General features: G+C 43.2%; 5 protein-coding genes across 5 annotated transcripts; 2 read left to right on the forward strand and 3 right to left on the reverse strand.

The window, feature by feature from the left end:
- Positions 1–919: 919 nt before the first annotated feature.
- Bfra_001322 (putative 2-methylcitrate dehydratase protein) lies at positions 920–7,070 on the forward strand (the record flags this gene model as incomplete). The annotated part of the gene is made up of 11 exons (XM_037331756.1): positions 920–2,837; positions 3,001–3,106; positions 3,652–3,898; positions 3,954–4,731; positions 4,781–5,363; positions 6,188–6,242; positions 6,294–6,350; positions 6,414–6,429; positions 6,483–6,608; positions 6,665–6,946; positions 7,021–7,070. The coding sequence occupies 11 exons, from the start codon at positions 920–922 to the stop codon at positions 7,068–7,070; spliced, it is 4,218 nt and encodes a 1,405-aa protein (XP_037195910.1).
- A 480-nt stretch (positions 7,071–7,550) lies between these two features.
- Bfra_001323 (uncharacterized protein) lies at positions 7,551–8,374 on the forward strand (the record flags this gene model as incomplete). The annotated part of the gene is made up of 2 exons (XM_037331757.1): positions 7,551–7,875; positions 7,908–8,374. 2 exons carry the CDS (start codon positions 7,551–7,553, stop codon positions 8,372–8,374), a joined length of 792 nt encoding a protein of 263 aa, XP_037195911.1.
- Positions 8,375–9,517: 1,143 nt separating this feature from the next.
- Bfra_001324 (putative protein kinase domain-containing protein) lies at positions 9,518–11,647 on the reverse strand (the record flags this gene model as incomplete). Its single annotated transcript, XM_037331758.1, has 3 exons — positions 9,518–10,708; positions 10,756–11,472; positions 11,534–11,647. 3 exons carry the CDS (start codon positions 11,645–11,647, stop codon positions 9,518–9,520), a joined length of 2,022 nt encoding a protein of 673 aa, XP_037195912.1.
- A 1,036-nt stretch (positions 11,648–12,683) lies between these two features.
- Bfra_001325 (uncharacterized protein) lies at positions 12,684–14,565 on the reverse strand (the record flags this gene model as incomplete). Its single annotated transcript, XM_037331759.1, has 6 exons — positions 12,684–13,070; positions 13,119–13,199; positions 13,249–13,299; positions 13,353–13,682; positions 13,738–14,060; positions 14,121–14,565. The coding sequence occupies 6 exons, from the start codon at positions 14,563–14,565 to the stop codon at positions 12,684–12,686; spliced, it is 1,617 nt and encodes a 538-aa protein (XP_037195913.1).
- A 432-nt stretch (positions 14,566–14,997) lies between these two features.
- Positions 14,998–15,466, reverse strand: Bfra_001326 (uncharacterized protein; the record flags this gene model as incomplete). Its single annotated transcript, XM_037331760.1, has 3 exons — positions 14,998–15,147; positions 15,217–15,282; positions 15,338–15,466. 3 exons carry the CDS (start codon positions 15,464–15,466, stop codon positions 14,998–15,000), a joined length of 345 nt encoding a protein of 114 aa, XP_037195914.1.
- Between the last annotated feature and the right edge of the window lie 1,761 nt (positions 15,467–17,227).

Consider the following 17,227-nt stretch of genomic DNA (forward strand, 5'->3'; position numbering starts at 1 on the left):
GTAAGAGCTACTTCGCTCACGCTAGCAGTACTCGATATCTCATGCAAACCTCATAACCAAACATGTACAACCCGTTCAACTCCCACGTCCATCCACGACCAGCAGAATAGCCTGAGACATGGCTTTATCCTCATGCATTAAACGGTCTGATCACGATCCAGATTCCGCCAATGATTCACTCTAATCATCGCGAGTTAGAGATACGGTCTAATGGTCTAAAGGATTTGGCCGCGAGTGTGTTTGTATATCATCTATTGTATTCGAGAAGCCTTTGATGGAATTCATCTGGCATGCTACGTATCCCGAATCATATGGCTCACTCAATCAAGGCGTTGAATTATTGGAGAATGTTCCTGATGGTAAAATCTGCGATGATCATCTCGATGTGTAAATCTCGAAGGGTAGAGTGACATCACGTGATAGGGTGTGGAAAGTAATTTGGGGATTTGGAATTTACAAGACTATTGATGTTTTTTTGAATATCACTGAGAAAGTTCACAGTATTATGGTCGTAATCCTACATGCTAGTAGATCCTGCCAACTGCCATCAAATCTGCGAGCCTAGTGTCAGGGGTCAATGCTACTTTGACTCCTTGTCATCTGAGTAGACCGTTCACGGCTTAAATTCCTCATTTCCAACCACTCAAAGAGAGAGTCAAGATAATAAAATCTTATTCTTTCATTATTTGTTCTCAAAAGTGATTGTAACCGCATGCGGGGATTTTCTTTCACTGTATAAGTTGTGTTGGATCAAGCACAAAGAATTTAGATTTATTATATGGTTTCATGAATAGACAGACGGTGGAAGATACGTTGATCGTGATAGCAATAGCTTGGTTTATAATATCGATACATCTATTGAAATATTCTCCCATCATCTACTAGGTACCAGGAAACTCCACGACGCAATCATCTCGTAATGGCTAATTGGTTTGGTTGGGCACCATGGGCGAAGCCGAGGGGGCGACGGCCCCGTCCGCGACCACTTGATCGCGATTCACGTCATTCCTCTGACTCTCAGTCTCGGTCTCGTTCTCGGTCTCGTTCTAGATCTTTATCTCGACCTCCTAGAAGACGGTCCAGGGAGCTTAACCCAGTTGAAAGATTAGCTAAAGAGAAGATGAGAGAAAGGGAGAAAGAAATGGAGCTGGAAAATTTTAGATCGATGGATCCCGCTGCGAGAGCCGCTTACAATGAGCAGAAGAAACTCGAGCATGAGGAAGGAATTCGGAAATTGAAGGGGAGATTTGCAAGTCGTAAGAGGAAGTTGGCAGAGAAACATCAAGAGAAGGTTGTGGAAGAAAATCGTGGATGGAAGAGAAAACATGAAGATGACGCTGTGGTCCAAGCCGCAAAGAGAAGACAGAAATTTTTGGAAAATCGGGGGAAGAAAGTTCCAGCATCGCAATCGGTGGTGACGAATATCGAGCGAGAGAGGTATAGAATTCATACAACGAAATTGTTTGAAAAGATTTATGCGGATCTTCAATATCATTTTTTGCACCCTACGTTGATCAATTCCGATACGTACGATCCTTATGAAGGGCTCTTTGACGATCTTTCGGGGGTATACATACGATTTTTATTGTTAGCTCAAAACCCAGAAGAGCATGTGAAAGGCATAGGCACTGACAGTGCTTGCGTTCTCATGCTTTCACAGAATTTCCGCACCGCATTGACTTATGGAGAATTGCCTGATGGAACTTTCCCCGGGCCCGATCAAAAGGGGTACTCACATACTACTAGATGGGACGAGTTCCAATTGAAGCTCAAGTTGGAACATTTTAGCATTAGAGGGTTTGCTATCGCACGACATATTCCATATATGAAGGTTTTTAGTCGCAGCGGCTCGAAGATTTTTGGGGGCGATGTGTGGCCAGCGAATTTGAATCTTCAGCTGGATCCTTCGATCAGAGATCCGTTTGAAGTGTGCCTTGGAGGGGATGGAACTGTTTATCCTTGCTTATTCACACCCCTTCCTGGCGAATCCGAATCTGTACATCAGGGTGTCTTCAAGCTTCCATTCAAGAATCCAAAAGAAAATGTAGAAAGTTTGGGACCTGCGAAAACCCGTGTGGTTCCGCTCCGCTTTCAAAATCTGAAGGCCAACATATTCAACAGAGAAATTTTCAAACAATATGCTCCCCCATCAACATGGCCACCAAGCTGGGAATATCCGCCTGCGGATATTCAGCATCCATGTCAGGAATGGGGCAAGAACTATCCGTTGTGTGTTGCTTGTGGTCTCCGAACGGGGCCGCGGGAAGTAGTAGAAGAAGTACAGGAAGAACCACAAGAAGCAGAAGAGCCAGAAAATCCAGAAGAAGCAGAGCCAGCAAAAGCACCCGAAGGGGAGCCAATCTGTCGCTGCAGGACGATCGATGTTTGCAATCGAATCTTGGTAGAGATCAAGGAATATCATTCCGAATCCAATTCCAAAATGGCTACCTCTGTTGACCGCGGAGTCAGGATTTTACAACACGTACCAAGAGGCCATATCATTTCGGAAGTCCTTGGAGAATTCATCCCACTTGGTGCCGAGGTTGATTTCAAGTGTCCTTCTACATTCTCTGTAGACTTTCATGCACCTCCCGCCGTCGACAAGTCTGGAAAAGTTCTAGAGATTGACCCCGATGTCGTAGTGGAGAAGACCATTGACACCAATACAGAACCGATCGCAACATTGATTACTGGCCATAAAGGTGGATGGACTAGGGTGGTTAATAAAGGCACGAGTAAAACATCAAATGTTGAATTCCGCTCGGAAGTCTGGGCAGGGAAATTACGCATCACTGTTAGAGCGTTGAGGGATATAAACTTTGGAGAACAATTATTTGGTATGTTTCCCCCAAACTCATCGCCCAATCACCGCTTTATCGTGTTTTTCTGTGATATTTGTGAAATTTCCAAGAGGATGCTTTATCCTTTGACTTCTGCAAAGAAGTTGTGGGATCGTTTTTTCCAATAAAGAAAATAGATGCTGACTTCTCGATTCTGCAGTCCGATGGGGAGATTCGTACCTAGAACCTGATGGGCAAACGTTGCATGCTAAAAAGAAGGATCAAGCTGAAAGGTTACCAAGGAGAGCACTTAGCGGATTCTACAAGTGAGATAAAAAACAGCGAGGGAAATACGAGTCTTTTCTTGAAGGGAGGGATGGTACTTTATTTTGAGTCTCGTGTGGTTTCGTTGGTGAAAACATTGAGATTGCTTTCCCAGGTAATTGATAGCGTCGGTAGCGAAAGGGGTTAATGACAATTGAGAACTGAATCAGTGACCTACAGACTGTAGGAGATTATAGGACAACATATATTACATACATGCATACATACATATATTGATTTTCCAATCGTTCTTGGTATTTACCAAATCAATAATATATCGAGTGGTTTCTACATCCGATACCGTGAGATAAACCGCTCTTAACCGAGGCAAGTGAGAAGGATTTTGTAGATCCGTGGGGAAGGTGGTATGGTCAAAGACCTGTGGAATGCGGTAATGCCTAGGTACAGTACGGGTAAAGAACAATCCAACAATCTCATTATTTCCAAACTAAACTCTTGTGCCTTTTGATCTCTTGATGTGAAAAGTTTATTTGTCCTCATTGATAGAAAAGCAAAGAGACAAAACAATGTCGACAATTAATCGTAGTGTCCGTACTGCATCCAGAACTCTTCGACTACCAGCCCAATCACGAAACTTTAGAATCCCACTCTCTCTGCGAAGTCGTGCAAACTTCGGAGCTTCAACAAGAACAACACCATCGCTCAAACAATTCTCCACCATGTCTCCTTTGCAATCTGGGGCCCCGCCACCACCCCAAGCTCGAGAATACGATCCTGAGATTAAGGATATCGCCAGCTATGTCCATAACACCCCAATTGAATCTGATCTTGCTGTGAGTTTTATCAAAGCACAACAATATTGATTACCCCGCTAATTGATTTTGATAGTTCGACACAGCTCGATTTGTTTTCCTCGACACTCTAGGCTGCGGTCTCGAAGGTTTACGATTCAAAGAATGTACAAAATTGTTGGGTCCAATCGTTGAAGGGACTATTGTTCCTAATGGCACAAAGGTCCCAGGTACACCATTTCAGCTCGATCCTGTAAATGGTGCATTCAATATTGGTGCTATGATTAGATGGCTCGATTACAATGATTGCTGGTTGGCTGCAGAATGGGGTCATCCTTCCGACAATTTGGGAGCAATTCTCGCAGTGGCAGATTGGATTTCTCGAACAAACAGAGCTGGTGGAAATCTCGGCAATGGTAAAGTCATAACCATTAAAGAGGTTTTAGAAGCCATGATTAAGGCACATGAGATTCAAGGTTGTTTGGCACTCTTGAACTCTTACAACAAGGTCGGTTTGGACCATGTTGTACTTGTCAAGGTTGCTAGTGCCGCTGTAGTTTCCAAATTGTTGGGATTGAGCGAGAAGCAAACTGCAGATGCAGTTTCACAAGCTTGGGTTGATGGACAGAGTTTAAGAACATACAGACACTCTCCAAACACTATGTCAAGAAAGTCATGGGCTGCTGGTGATGCTTGCCAACGTGCCGTAAACTTGGTCTTGAAGGTTATGAAGGGCGAGCCTGGTGTTCCTACAGTTTTGTCTGCTCCAGTCTGGGGTTTCTACGATGTTCTCTTCAAGGGTAACAAGTTTGAATTCCAGCGTCCATATGGCAGCTATGTTATGGAGAACGTGTTGTTCAAGGTATCTTATCCAGGTATATTATCCACAGATTCTATTGTAGTATGTTATCTAATCTTTTTCAGCCGAGTTCCACTCTCAAACCGCCATCGAAGCCGCAAAACGTATCCGTCAACAATTGGTGGACCAAGGAAAGTCTGCCGCTGATATCAAGGAGATTACCTGTCGAACACACGAAGCTTGCGTTCGCATCATCGACAAACAATTCAAGCCTATGGACAACTTTGCCGATCGTGATCATTGCATCCAATACATGACTGCAGTCATGCTCGTTTTTGGGCGTCTTGAAGCAACAGATTATACCGATGGCGGAGAGGCTGCTACTTCTCCTTTGGTTGAATCGCTCAGACAGAAGATTGCCTGTGTCGAAGATCCACAATTCACCAAGGATTATCACAACGAGAACATGCGAACCATTCCAAATGCTTTGACCGTCACATTGAACGACGGACAAGTTTTGGAAGAGGTTGTTGTTGATGCTCCATTAGGTCACAGATTGAGAAGAGAAGAAGCCAAACCAGAAATTTTGGCCAAATACAAGAGACACTTGGGACCACATTACAGTGAAGCTAAGGTCAAGGAGTTGGTCGACTTGGGCAATGATTCCAAGAGACTTGAGGCAATGGCAGTGGATGAGTATGTTGACTTGTATGTAAGCAAGGACAGCAAGTTTGTTTAGATTGATAAATTAGATGAATACCATATTTTTTGTTGATTGAGTTGAACTTTGCGATTACAAATTCCGGTCTATGGGATGTGTTGATTTGTCCTGAAATTAGTGGTGTGCCTTATTACATTTACGTTGCTCATCAATTCTGGGAACCGGATTGAATTGAATCGTGAAGGAAAAAGAGAAGTTGTTGATGATTACATACTTGGTTTTCTAGTCTGGGTTGTAAACCTAGAGCTCACTGGGGTTTCTTAGGATTTGTTGAGTTGTAGGAGTTGCTGCAGAAGGCTTTAGCTTGGTGGGGAATGGGATTGTACTCGTCGTTCTTGCTCTGACGGGTATTGGCGGATGAGTGGAAATATTGCGGGAGGGGTATACCACGTGATAGGTTGTACTTGCACCTCTGCGGTATGTTATGATTTGAACGTCCCGGACGATTTCAATCTTCCAACAGATGAAAACAAAGGCAAATGTTCAGTTGATGAGCCGTAGTATGGTCGGCGAGAGTCTCATCTAGTTATTTGCTTACATCACGTACCGGCATTGCATTCGCTTCATGATCTGATTTCTTATTAGTAGCATAGAGTTATGTAGGCGTTGACTGAATCAATTGCGAGCGATGAGTTGCAGTATCGGGCAATGATGCTAGAATCCAGCGATATCAAACGACTGTCCTTGGTGAAACGTTCTATGGCGATGATCATACTATCACGTGGGTATGATCGACGCAGGGGCAGTCTGTGGATATCCTCATCCCACTTTAAGATGCAATGAGTTCCGCGAAATAGCTTCTCGTTCGTAGAACTGTTCATCTCTTTTATTGCTTTTCTAAACATACCCAATATTCTACCATTATGGTATGTGGAGAAATTATGTGTCTGCTACTCTTGCTGATTTAGTACATTTAGGCCAAGCCACTGTCAGATGAAGAAGTTGCTATTCTCAAAGAAGCATTCGATGCATATGTACGTGTTTACCTGCAAAGAGATACTAGCGTTGTGAGATTTTATACTGATATGACCAATTAGGACACAGATAAAGGGGGTATGTTGTGTGAGACGACCTACAGTGCTTCCAGGACTGATTAGTATTTGCAGGCAACATTACCGTAGAGGAATTTGGCCGTGTGATGAAACAGTCTGGACAAAATCCAACCGAAGAAGAACTTGCACAAATCATAAAAGAAGTGGACCTCGATGGTGATGGTACTATAAACTTTGATGGTATGATACCGTCAATCTGTTACAGGAACAGGTGGGCATTCACTAAATGCATGCAGAGTTCATTGCCATGATGACAGGTCGAACGAGGCAAAAGCCGGATGATCCAAAGCCTAGTGAAGATGATTTGAGAGCAGAGTCGGCTCCAATTCCTGTTTCGAGTGAGGAAGATTCAGAAGAGGAGTGGAAATCTGCGTGGAAGGAACATGATCAATCTTTAAAGGGGTCAATCACTGCGGCTCAATTGAGACAGGTTTTGGGAAATCTGGGAGAAACAATCAGTGATGCAGAGATTGACAACGCTATAATGAAGTCTGTTGATGCAGAGGATAAAATTAGTTGTAAGAATTTCAACAGTTCTATGCGATTGAGAATCTATACTGAGTGAGCAATTTACTAACCTACTTTCAACTAGATGCGGAATTTGTCGAATTTATGAAGGGGAGATCTACCTCTGGGATATGACGGTAATTAGGAGGCGTATAGCTATAGTAGATGTAGATTACCCAATTCATTTTTTGCTACCCATGACTACCGCCTCAGTTTCTACCTAGCTTCTACAGATGATAGTGAACATCAAGGCTTCAGCTTTCCTTCAGTTGGCTCGAATTCGTTAGGCTACTAATAAGTTAGACTTCAACTTCTAATCTCACCGTGGACTTCACATACTCTCTCTAAGTCAAGACGCAGATTAAAAATCTTGGTACTCGACCCTGAACGACTCTGAAACGAATCCCGATCAACATTTGTGTCTTTCTTAACTATTTGCCTGTGTTTTTCTACCTCTCGAAAGAGTTCACAAAAGCTCCAAAGAAACCACATTAAAAAGAAAGCAGCGTGAGACAGGTCTTTGCGCCATCAGATCACGATCCTCAAAAGTTGGTTTCCATTTCTTCCTCCCCCTTACCTGTTTCTACGGCACCGTGTTTACGATCAAGTACCGTCATGCCGGCCAAAGATGATTTCTGGCGATTTCCAGAACTCCCTGCAGAGTTACGCCTTCGAATATGGAAGTTTGCTCTGCCTGGTCCACGTATTGTACTCTTACAAGCAGACCACCGTTTTATAGAATTCAGAGAACCAAAGCCTAAGGAGAAACATCTGCTGCCATTCTACAATGATACTAGTCGTCCCTCGTATCGTCACGTCTCAACGTTAAAATCCGGACGTCGAGTACCAGCAATGCTATCGGCTTGCATTGAATCTCACCGGGTCGCGCTCAATCATTATAAGATGATGTTTTCTTTTTTTTCGACAATGGTTGCTCTGGGTTCGCTCGAACCTATTTTGATTGTTTTGTAGATATACTCTATCTTAACGCGAAGACGTTCGAGGCCCCTCTTGAAGATCCAGGTGATTGCCGGGTTCAATTTCAAGACGGTCTCAAAAGTATGGACAGGATTCAACTTAGTCGAGTTCAGAACTTGTGCATTGCCTCTGGAGGCTTGAACAGGCGGGGCTTTCTAGCGTCAATTCTCTCCCATTTCCCAAGATTGATCAATCTTCACATCGTGATAAATCATCATCACCTGGGCAAGTGTTATCCCACCATTAGGACGTGCAATGGAATGCTTTGCTTAGAGAAAAACTTCACGCCTGAGCAGCATGCCGATCTTATCTTTACGGAAGGCCATGTTGATTTGATTCGCAATCTCAGCCAATATCGCATCAACAAGACACATCCTGAGCTTCATCCTCGTATGAGACACTTTCGCCAACCTACTGAGATTGAAGAACTATCTACCGACGAAGATACACTCAGGAATTAAATGAGATCATATTCAAAACACTTTACACTTCCTAATATTCAATTCCAAACTGTTATGACAAGAGGACTAGCGGCGATTAAGATGGAGCAGTGGAAGGAATATCTGGCGGATATACTTGAGGCTCAAAAAGGCAAGAAATAGGCAAAGGTCAAGCAGCAGACACTGAACCATGGCAGACCTGCTATCAGACCTCTGTGCTCTGCTATCGCCAATTTGAGGATTTTCAAGCCGGTATACAGTGCATCCGACTTTGTTCTCACTCATTGGACAGAAAAGTTTGATACTCTTTGTTCTGATATAGTTTTGCGCTGTCTCACAGAACTGGGAGCCTGAAAGTTTCTGTTTGTTACCCTTTCGTTATACGAATAGATACATGCATTTGGATGGACATTGATTTCGGCTGCAGCAAAGTGGATGTCGACTTGGCGGGGGCTTGGCATGAAAAGGAATATCTTTCCGGACTTGATACAAACTTTCGTAGAGTCATCAAGGCTTGTATCACTGCATTCGTGGGAAGTTTAAATTGCTATTGCTAAATATTTCGAAATTGAAAATAATAAAACGATATATTTCCTGGACAACTAACAAGCCTGACACAACATGATTTCTGTAAGATCTACTGCTCGCAACCGTGCTTTCCTCTGTGCTTGAGACTCGGCTGTTTCTCGCCTTAGTCCCCTGTTAGCGTAGAAGAATTCCGGTGACTTCTTTCTTGGTTTGTAATACCTAGGAATTCTTTACAACAGCAGCCCAGAAAACATGGAAGCTCCTTCGCTCTAGTTTCCTGGTATTCCTGACGCCGTAGCATAAGTCGATAATGGAGGAGAAAAACAAATATACTAAGACTGTGTTTTTTTATTTCCAGACGATTCGCAGTGGTTTCCTTTACAAATTTATGATGACCCTACTTCGAGAAAAAAAGGTAAGAAAAAGTTCGTGTCCAGAACGATAAGTAATAAGGGGGTCATACCTCTCTTCCTGATCCAATGCATGCATCTTTAAACTAACAAAATGAAGGTTCAACTTCCAGTGCTTAAGATTCTAGAATCTATCGGTTCCAGTTCGAAGTGCAAACGACTGAAGCTTGTTGTACCCTGTGCTCTAGACAAAGAGGTTTGGTTCAATGAGAAAAATATTTCCATATCACTCCTTGGTGAGATCTGTCGGCCAAGTTACATTTTTCTTGGACTTCGGGCTCAAGTCTCTGGAATTGCGAGATACACTAGAATGCCGCGAGACATTTACACTCATTTGGTCGCTGGAGGTCATGTGAGATCCGGATGTCTCATGTCGCGGTATTTCGAGAAGTGTCGCTTTCGAATCCTTCGGCGATGAAGGTGCTGACTTCAACATGTAGTCTGGATCTTCTGTTGCTTTCTGATAGCAGTTCTTCATTTGCTGATGGAACTCGCTAGCTTTGATACGCTCATCTGCGTCAATGAGTAGAAGGTCGTTCATAATCAATTTCAACAGATCATGGATAAGTTGGGAGCATCTCTTATGCTGATGCAATTGCTCGACCCATATTATGACTCCGGCTCGGATGGTAGCTTCTGAAGAACTATTTGATTTTCGTGGGATGGTGAAGAAATTGTCATCGTTAATGTCATTGAGTCCTGCACTATTACCTCTCCGATCCGCAAATTCTTCTATACCAGCACTACCTTTCACAAGCCATGTAATGAATTCGAGCCACACACATCCACAACTCCAAATATCATAAGCTCGAGACACCGGGCGGCGAAGTTTACATTCAGGAGGCTCATAGGTTGGGGATGAGAGTATCCCAGAAGGCCTTATTCCTGATTTTGAATCTCTGCCATGGAATCTCCCGAGGCCAAAATCGGCCAGCTTTAGAACACCCCGTGGATCTTCTGCTTCAGGGCCTTTCGAAAAATATAATAAATTTTCCGGCTTGATATCGCCATGACGACCGAACATCTCTTCGCCTGCCCGTACGCTTATTTGACCGTCATCTTCCGTTTGCACACGAACATTTGCCGCACCGCCAACGTTCAGTGGAAATGTAACTTTAAACTCATGCAGTCGCAGCAATGCATTGGAGATCCCACACATCTGTGTCAAGGCCCACATGACTGTTTCGTGATCAAATTGCGGAAGTGGGCGTTTTTCCCAGTAAGATCTTAGGTTGCTTTCTGCGTATGGAAATATGAGATGATATTTCCCGACTTGTCGATAAGTGGCCAATAATCGAATTAGGTGTGGATGTGGTGGCGATTTACTGCCGAGGGTTTTCAGGACATCACGCTCCTTCTTAAACTCTATCTCATCGGTCGAAAATAATCTTTTCACGGCTATTAATGGCCTCTCTGTCTACATCTCATTAGTACATGTTTTCAATAACCAAATCCCAGTCTTACCTTTTCGTGGTCGCTATTCCAAAACTCATGATGAGAAGAATGAATATTTACGGGGAAAACCTCGCTGTATGCTCCCTGCTTGGTCTCCATTTTATCTGTGTCGTCGCCATCAAAGGGGAGAAAAGGCAGAACCTCCCTTGCGGTGAGTTCAAGTTCTGCTTTGTCCTTGAAAACAGGTGCTATCATCCACCACTGTGTGTTGAAGAACTCTTCCAATTCTTTATCCCTCCAATGACCAATATCCATTACTCGCACCCCTGTTTTGAGAAAAAGACCACCTTTTTCTCGCGTCTCTGTTTCGGGGGAGAGAGCACCTCTAATGTACTTTAAAGGAAGATCCTTGTCCGAAATCTTTTGTCTCACGAGGTGGCGCACATCCGCACCCCTTTCCATGTAAGCTAAGGTCGCGTATAATTTTCTTCCATTCTCGCGAGCCCACTGTGCATAAACTCTCGCTCGATCAATTGATATCGTGGCATCACATCTGCGTATATCGTCTTCAATCGCCTCGACGGTGAGTATGGATTCTTGGCGACAAATCGGAATGAAAAATTGTCCCGACTGCGGGAAAGTTTCTCTTCGACTACCACTTAATTTTTGTTGTAGCAAGACGGGTTGACCTCCGCCTGACTCTTTTTTACCAGGAACTAGTCGTCCATTTGTGGATGATCGGGGATTAGGAGTTTCACGATTGGTAGTCGCATTACTTGTGTTACTCTGAGTAGTGTCAGCGAGCTAGTCAGTGGTGGCCACCAAAAGAAGCATCGAGCTTTCCTACCGAGGGCTGGTTTCCGTTGTGTGACAAAGGACTTTTTTTTCTTGTGCCTGATTCACCTTTTGCCGAGCGGTGGAAAAGCTTCATGTTGCAAATAAGAAGTTGAATAAGTCCCATTGGGATATGCGAAGTTGTGGCGATTATTTATGAACGCATGTGCTTCCTTATAAGGCACGATTGCATTCTCTTGAGTGGCACGAGTCTCCATTTTGTAAACTATATGGCTCATTCAATCGGTCAAAAAAGCTGAGGAAGGCGAAGTTATCAGCCTCCACACACAATTAACTCTCATGAGGCTCTAAGGGTCGCGTTTTGGGTCGCCAGCGCAGGCTCACTATGTCATTGGCATTAATATAGTATGTGTGTGATACTTTATTGTATGTAGTAAGCGAAACCCTTGAAAGATCAAGACGGTGTCTCAAAACGGAAGGTGCTGTAGAGCAAATTCGAATGGGGGTGCTGACCGTGTTTCCTGAAAGATAGCATCAGCGTCCAAGCCTCCACACTTCTGTTTTGATTCCAATTTGCCGTGTGGGAACTTAAAGCCATGATTGTCAATATGTTCTTTTTCGAGTCCATTATAAGCGTAAATTGGGCATCCGAGTAGAAGGCGCAGTGTTTGTACATGAAATCCTCCTCCAGTGAGACAGGGCTCCGAGAACCGGTTTCTGAGCATAAGTTTCCTTGAAATGTGTAAACAAGCGATTCAGGCAAATATGAACTTCAATCAGTAATTACTCATAAGTAACATGACTACATTACAGGGGCTCATCATTTGTCGGACGACAGTGGCCAGTAAGATACAACCAGCAAGATGTAAGCTGCGCATAGCTCAATCTAGCAGTCTAAAAAACAAGCCATCGCTTATATGTGATCTGCAAGAACTGGGGTAGAGAAGTGGGGCATTTTGGAGCTTTTATTGAATTGTACAGGTCGTAGATTCCAACCCATGGATGAGTGACCTAATACAGAAAAATTTCTGCTACTTTCAACCAATTTTGCGGTTCAGGACAAACACTGAGAGTAAGAGACGTAACTCGGACATGGCCTTGGATATGCCAAATGCATTACTACAATACTACAATGCGATGTAACCCTCCTCATACTTTGCTAAAGACCCCAGTATCTGATAGCGAATGCGAGATAAGTGTGATTAGCCTGACTTGATAGTTGTCGCTGTAGTTGACCAAGTTCCCACACCAGAGTCCCGAAAAAGTGGTGGTGGGGCCATACTTTTCACATGAGAAGAAACACCTGCTTCGATATCTGACTTCCTAAGCCGGTTTCTTGATATAGAATAACTCCTGAAGCTTTTCCTGCTGGAAGAAATGAAAGACCGAAAGCTGTCTTGACGGCTAGAATCTGATTTCTCGGATGCCGTCACCTCTTTCTTCACCTCACTGAGGTAAACCCAAGCCCACCACAGAATTATGGTTAAAGCTGTCAAAGGTATTGAAATGGCTGCTAATATCCAAGAGTTCTCCGTTATTGTCATATGTCCACTATCGCTCGTCTGCACAAATTGGGTGGAGAAGAAATTCTAAGACGAATTAGTAGATTGAATGAACTTGATGGTCGGAAAACTGACGGCAACAATCGTAGTGGGCAGGTAGACAAGGGTAATTATGGTCAAGATTTTGACAGCTGCAGCATCTTTTGTACTTCTCTCCTATAGATTCATTAGCTCTCCTTTCAAGGGTATAGTCATGAATACTCACAGTCAAATGATGCATTGATTTATTCTCTTCGTGATTTAAAAAATCCGATAGCTGCAGTAGGTTAATTTTTACGAAAGTTACAGTTGGATTCGCCGCATACGTACCAAAGTTACAGTTGACTGTATTCGATCTCTTAAGTCTTTCGCACGACCTAGATATGACTCCGCATCCTTCACATACTCGTCGAATTCTCTCAGTATCAGGTAATGAGATGCTCTCTCTTCAATTTCCATTTGTTTTCCGAATTCGTTTGCATATTCCTTGCATTGGTCCCGAAGGCCAGTAATGGTTTCTACTTTTGTCCGAAGTATCATCAAAAGGTCAAGCACAAAATCCTCCAAGACCTTCAATTCTTGTCGTGATCCAAACCCTATTCCGTGTTCTGAGGAAGGTTCTTCTTCCATGTCATCGGGCGCGCATATTATCAAGTTTGTCTGTGGAAATTAATCAGAAATTGGATCATCGAGCTCTCATATTCGGAAAACATACTTGCTCTCTCAGTCTTGCTTCAAGGCTTGCCATATAGTCCGGCCATCCCGAAAGACTATCTGATACTACGAGTCTATGCAAATTCCATGATAATGTCTGTCGCTTGTCAGCGGCTCTTTCTTCGAGATATGCTGTCATTCTCATCTCTGCATTAGACGTAGGTGCAATAATCAAAAGCACCGAGGGCGTGCTTTTGATCGAGACGGGTAGCGCAGAAATTCCATCGTGCTTCCTTCCATGATACACTGCTGTCTGACGAATAGACCAAGGGTTTGTCCCTCCTCGCCCATTTAGCTCTACCTGACGAATCACATACATCAGATCTGTTCAGATAAAATCTTAGCTTTCTTTATCTCAATTTGGTTATAATATCCAAGATATACCTTTGGGCTCATATGGATCAGTTATGTCGAAAGTCTTCCTTATTCTGCTTCTTAATCTAGGAAACTCGAACTCGTTTTCTCTCTGCTTTAACCCAAACGCAAACACGCACTTCCAAAACTCTTCGCAGACTTCATAAATATTAACGAAATGCTCAAATAGTGCTCTCTCAATGTTTAACCTTGCCCAGCATCTGTCATGTCGTACAATGAAGATTTGACAAACATCATCCGTCTCTTTGAGGAGATTGACTTGGGAAACTTCGTAGACATCTAGGTTCTTCTGAAAAGTGGGAATATTTGGCTCTTTCCTTGTTGTGACAGGTTTGGAGAGCCTGATGACTTGGAAAGAGCTCTTTTCCGCTGTTTTGATGAATAGATTATTCGCCCTAGCTTCAATTTTGCATTGAAGCGCCTTCAAATCGTCAAGATGAAGATATTCAGCCATGTCCAAGTATCAGATACGATAAACACTACTCCTGGCTTCATGAGCGTATAAATATTTACATAGAGTGTTTAATTATACGATAACTGATTTCCCTACCTCAAGCGAAAAGATTCACCCCGCACACAGCCCATGATAGCCTTGCATAATGGTACAACAATCACTGCAGCTGACGGCTGTGATAACACATCGTCCAAGAGGCGAATTCCCTTTGAAATTATGGTGTTTGACCATAGTCGTTTACTGATCAAAATTATGATCGTTATCACAATCGCTGGTCTAGAATGTAGTCTGAGAATATGGTAAGCGGTTCCGTTTTTGAGCTTTTATATGATTCTTTTAAACGCATCTAGAACGTTGAATTTAATTGCAATGCTAAGACAAATAATGACACGCTTTTTAGCCCGGAAATGGACATCGATTTTCCCCAAAAAATTAATGTGTAGAACACCCGTACTCCATGACTAGAAGACTGGCAGAATTATGAATTCTCATAATTAGCAAAAATACCGATTGAGATATAACGAGCTCTTCCTCTTCGACACCTGCCAGATCAACGATTGCGCCTTCTATATATTCGACAATCTTGTATTTGTTCCTAAAATCCATCAATATCCCAATCATTCATGAGTATTTCAGTTGACTGCTTCTTACCTCGGTCAACGTTTGAACATTATCATCGTCGGAAGGACGGTATATCTTGTAGCGATTCAATCTCAACTATAACAAACGTATTAGATCTCATCACGAAAAGAAGTCAATAGTTGAATTTTACCTCGACTCGAAAATTGTTATTGCCATCAACTGTCCCATACACTCGTTGTAACAGGCTAATCAATTTTCGAGGGTCCACATAATGTCCGTCAATGACTTGAGGGGATAAACAGGGCGCAGTGGAAGTCATAACGAAAAGAAGGCAACTGAATTTGGTAGTGAGAGAAAAAAAGGCAATCGTGAGTCACAAAACCGCGGGCAGAAATTGGTTTATCAACATCCGTAATTCTATGTGATATGCCCTGTCTTCCACCTATCTTTCCTCTGGCGAATTTCCCAACCAGTTATATCAAGACGAATAAGCACTACATCATGCAGACAGATTTCTTCTGCATGCACTCAGCCACCCTTTGCCGCTGATTCCGTAAAAGAATCAATCTCATCCTTCGTTGCGCAGGTTAGTGCACGTATTTCGGTGGGAGGAAAGAGAAGAAGAAGAAAATGCGAAACAAACAAGTGTCAGAATCTCTGGTGCCTCCACGAAAAATCGCCCAAGTCGAAGCTAAAGATTCAAATCAGCTCAAAATATTCCAAAGACCCCCGGGACTGCTGAAGAAAAAACATGATGACTGACCTTGACCTCGAAGTTTTGCCCGGGGAATCGCCCTTTCAAAAAAGCCTTGAGCTTTTCCACATCCACATATCTGTTTTCTATCGTTTGCTTTGCCGGCATGTCTTCCGATTCGCGTGATGGGCAAGTAAGAAAAACCCTCAAGTGAGGAAATATTTTCTTGGGAGAAGGTCAAGGATAAAAGGTTCGCCTTTGTGGTAAGCACAAGGCCACTTCAAAAGGTGGCACCTGCTAGGTGGAGTACAGCCGGAAGGAGCTTAATTAGCGATTTCTTCAACCATCCGCATGTGATTTGATATTTCTTCACGACTTATTCAAAAAATAATTGCAGAAAGTACACTCATTGGAAGACTAGGAGTGTTGGACCATATCAATCACTCTCTTGGCGAGCGAACACAGCTTGATGTTGAGTTTCATATAAAGCGAGATGTGCTATTAGTTCAATGTTGAAGAACTAATTTAACCGATTGGGGGCACTGTCCACGCTGTCAAACATCGCACAACATTGTTGTTCTTGCGACCTGTGAGGGGCTAGTTTGGTATCTCTGATAATCTACTCATTTTCCTTATCATGTACGGTGCTGGACTTCATCGTGGCAAACCTAGTTGGGCTTTGCCAACAATCTCTTGAGAGTAGATTCTAGACCAAGAAAGCCGAAAGCTTCGTGTCTCTTGGGGTTTCTGGCTCTCCTACTTCATTCTGTACAACCCGAGAGACGACTTCTTTCATCTCTGAAACAGGTATTGCAAAGAAAAAATCTTACAGGCAGCCTTGAACCTCGCTCGTTCAGCCGCCCACTATTACCATACCTTCATTGCGCTAGCAGAATGACAATTAGTGTAGTCAGCCTAATGAGACACATCTGTAATGTACCGAGTGCCGGAAAGCCTTATCACATAATCGCACAGTACTCTCCAGAGACTCGGAAGCAGTAGGTACAATCCATATCATTAGTCCTCACAGAGAACATTTAGTGGAGAAAGTTGAGGATATAAGACATGGGCGTTGTTGAGCTATGATGCTAAGCCACGACATCATGCCACTTTTGTTTGATTAGTACTCCATAGATTTGATATTAGTACTACGCTACCAATAAGCGAGATGGGGGAATCTTTTCAACTGGAGTAAGAAACATTCTGGATGCTGCATATAATCATTACTAGAGGTCTTATTCTGTTAGGCAAACCAGAGCCTCACTGCCCAGCCTTACTCTAGGGCTCTTTGGGGGACGAGATCTCTTTGAATATCCCAACAAGCTAAGCTAGATTTCACAAAGACTATCCTAAGCGAAGACGCTGCTACATTTCTAGACTGTTGTG

The sequence above is a fragment of the Botrytis fragariae genome, assembly GCF_013461495.1.
Source record: "Botrytis fragariae strain BVB16 chromosome Unknown tig00000006, whole genome shotgun sequence".
NCBI lineage: Eukaryota > Fungi > Ascomycota > Leotiomycetes > Helotiales > Sclerotiniaceae > Botrytis > Botrytis fragariae.